This window comes from Terrapene carolina, unplaced genomic scaffold (genome assembly GCF_002925995.2).
Source record: "Terrapene carolina triunguis isolate 2854851 unplaced genomic scaffold, T_m_triunguis-2.0 Scaffold22088, whole genome shotgun sequence".
In the NCBI taxonomy this organism is placed as follows: Eukaryota; Metazoa; Chordata; order Testudines; family Emydidae; genus Terrapene; species Terrapene triunguis.
Window position 1 is genome coordinate 26 of NW_020686439.1, and position 2405 is coordinate 2430.

General features: G+C 71.3%; 1 protein-coding gene across 1 annotated transcript; it reads right to left on the reverse strand.

Moving 5' to 3' along the window:
* Positions 1-280: 280 nt before the first annotated feature.
* Positions 281-2401, reverse strand: LOC113408693 (cyclin-dependent kinase 16; the record flags this gene model as incomplete). The annotated part of the gene is made up of 7 exons (XM_026662071.2): positions 281-405; positions 755-878; positions 957-1019; positions 1094-1188; positions 1308-1422; positions 1712-1768; positions 2297-2401. Coding segments are annotated over 7 exons (684 nt in total), but the record flags the coding sequence as incomplete, so codon positions are not given.
* Positions 2402-2405: the final 4 nt, after the last annotated feature.

Consider the following 2405-nt stretch of genomic DNA (forward strand, 5'->3'; position numbering starts at 1 on the left):
GGGGGCTGCGTGGGGGAGGGGGCAGCACTTCGGGTGTGGAGTCCAGGGGGTCCCCATGTGGTGAGAGAGCAGGAGAGGCCGGGGCCAGATAACGGAGCTGGACTGGGCCAGGAGAGGAAGGGGGTCCTGGAAGGGATAGGAGGGGGGCAGAGGACCAGTATGGGCTGGGAGAAGGGGGGTCAGGGTCAGGTGGGAGCAGGAGGAGGGGGGCGGGTCCCAGGCCGGGCGGGGGCAGGAGGGGCGGGGCGGGTCCCAGGCCCAACCCGCAGCCCCCCCCGGCTCACCACATGTCGATCTGCGTGGAGTACTCGGTGGAGCCCAGCAGGATGTCGGGGGGCCGGTACCAGAGCGTCACCACCTCGTTGGAGTACGTCTTAGTGGGGATGGACTTGGCCCGCGCTAGACCTGGCAGAGAGAGGGGGATGGCACTGGGGGGTTCCGGGGCTCACAGCTTAAACTCACTGCACTCATTGACGAGCAGGTTCCGGGGGGCGGGTTGGGGGGCTCTGGGAGGTTCTGGGGGGCTCAAAGTCAGCCAGCTTGAGCCGCTCGTTGACGAGTGGGTTCTGGGGGGCAGGGGTGGGGGTTGATTCAGGAGGCTCTGTGGGGCCCTGGGGGGTTCCGGGGCTCACCGAAGTCAGCCAGTTTCAGCTCGCCCCACCCGTTGCTGAGCAGGTTCTGGGGGCGGGGTGGGGTTTGGGGGTTCAGGAGGCTGGTGGGGATTGGGGGGCCCTGGGGGGGTTCCGGGGCTCACCGAAGTCGGCCAGTTTCAGCTCGCCCCGCTCGTTGATGAGCAGGTTCTGGGGTTTGAGGTCGCGGTGCAGCACCTTCTGGCGGTGGCAGTACGCCAGGCCCCGCAGCAGCTGGAACAGGAAGAGCTGGGGGGGGGACGGAGAAACGCCGTCAGCCTGGCACAGGGGGGCCCCCGGGAGCTCCCCCAGCCCCGCCGCGCTCACCTTGACATTGTGCATGTTGATGAGGTTGCCGCAGTCGTCCAGGTACTGCTTCAAGTCCTTGTCCTGCGGGGGCAGGGCAGGGTTAGCGCCGCCCGGACGCCGGGGTCCCCGCGAGCCGCCCCCGGCCCCCCACTCACCAGGTACTCGAAGACCAGGGTCAGCGACTTCTCCGTGTGGATGATGTCGTGCAGGGTGACGATGTTGGCATGTTTCAGGTCCTTCAGCAGGGACACTGGGGGGGAAGAGGCGAGTGAATTCCGGCCCCCCACCCCCCCGCCCCCCCCCCCCCCCCCCCAGCCTCCCCCCCCGGGCACCTCCAGCCTGCCCCCCGGCCCGCCCCCCGGCAGGTACCTTCGCGGATGGCTGTGCAGGGCGCCCCCTCCTCGTGCTCCAGGCGAATTTCCTTCAGCGCCACCAGGTTGTCTGTCAGTTTGCTCTTGCCCTTGTAGACGGTGGCGTACGTCCCCTGTGGGGCAGCGATGGGGGGGGGGGACCTGGAGGTCACAGCTGGGGGCCCCTCCTGCCCCATCCCCCAACCAGCCACTCGCCCCCCTTCCCTGGCCCATGACCCCCACCCCAGGGTGCCCCCAGATCTCTGCCCCATCACGCACAGTCCCCTCCCCCATCCCACGCCCTCTCCCCAGCCCCATGGCCCCTCTCCTGGCCCCTCCCTCTAATCTCATCCCCTGGCTCGGATCTGGGGGAGGACATTAGGACACACCCCCCCCGCCCGCTCCCCGGGGCCCAGCTCCCACCTCTCCCAGCTTGTCCAGCTTCACGTAGGTCTCCAGCTTCCCGAAGCCGATCTCAGACTGCGGGCGAGAGACCAGCCGTGAGATCCCCATGGGGGGGGGGGGGGGGGCCCCCCCAGGGGGGGGGGGGGGGGGGGCCGTGGGGCAGGGGGCCGGATGGGGGGCAGCCAAGGGACACTGAGGGGCAGGCAGCCGGCCAGGGAACACTGGGGGGTGGGGGGCTGGAGGGGGCTGGGGGGCAGGGTGGAAGCACCATGGGGCTGGCCAGGACGCACATGGTGCTGGCCAGGGGTGCCATGGGGCTGGCCAGGGGACACGTGGGGTGCTGTGGGGCTGGCCAGGGGACACACGGGGTGGGCTGGGGGACAGCAGGGCGCCGTGGGGTGGATCGGGGCGGGGGACAGTGGGGCGCCGTAGGGCGGGGGACAGCGAGGCGCCGTGGGGCAGGGAACACGTGGGCCGGGGCAGAGGACAGCGGGGCACCGTAGGGCGGGCCGGGAGACAGCGGGGCGCCGTGGGGCTGGCCGGGGGCAGGGGACAGCGAGGCGCCATGGGGCTGGCCGGGGGACACGTGGGGCAGGCTCTCACCAGCGAGACGCGGCGCAGGCGCCGGCTGAGGGGCTGGTCGAACAAGGGGCTGTTCAGCGCCAGCTTCTCCAGGCAGCCCTCGGGCAGGCGGATGTCGGCCGGCAGCGAG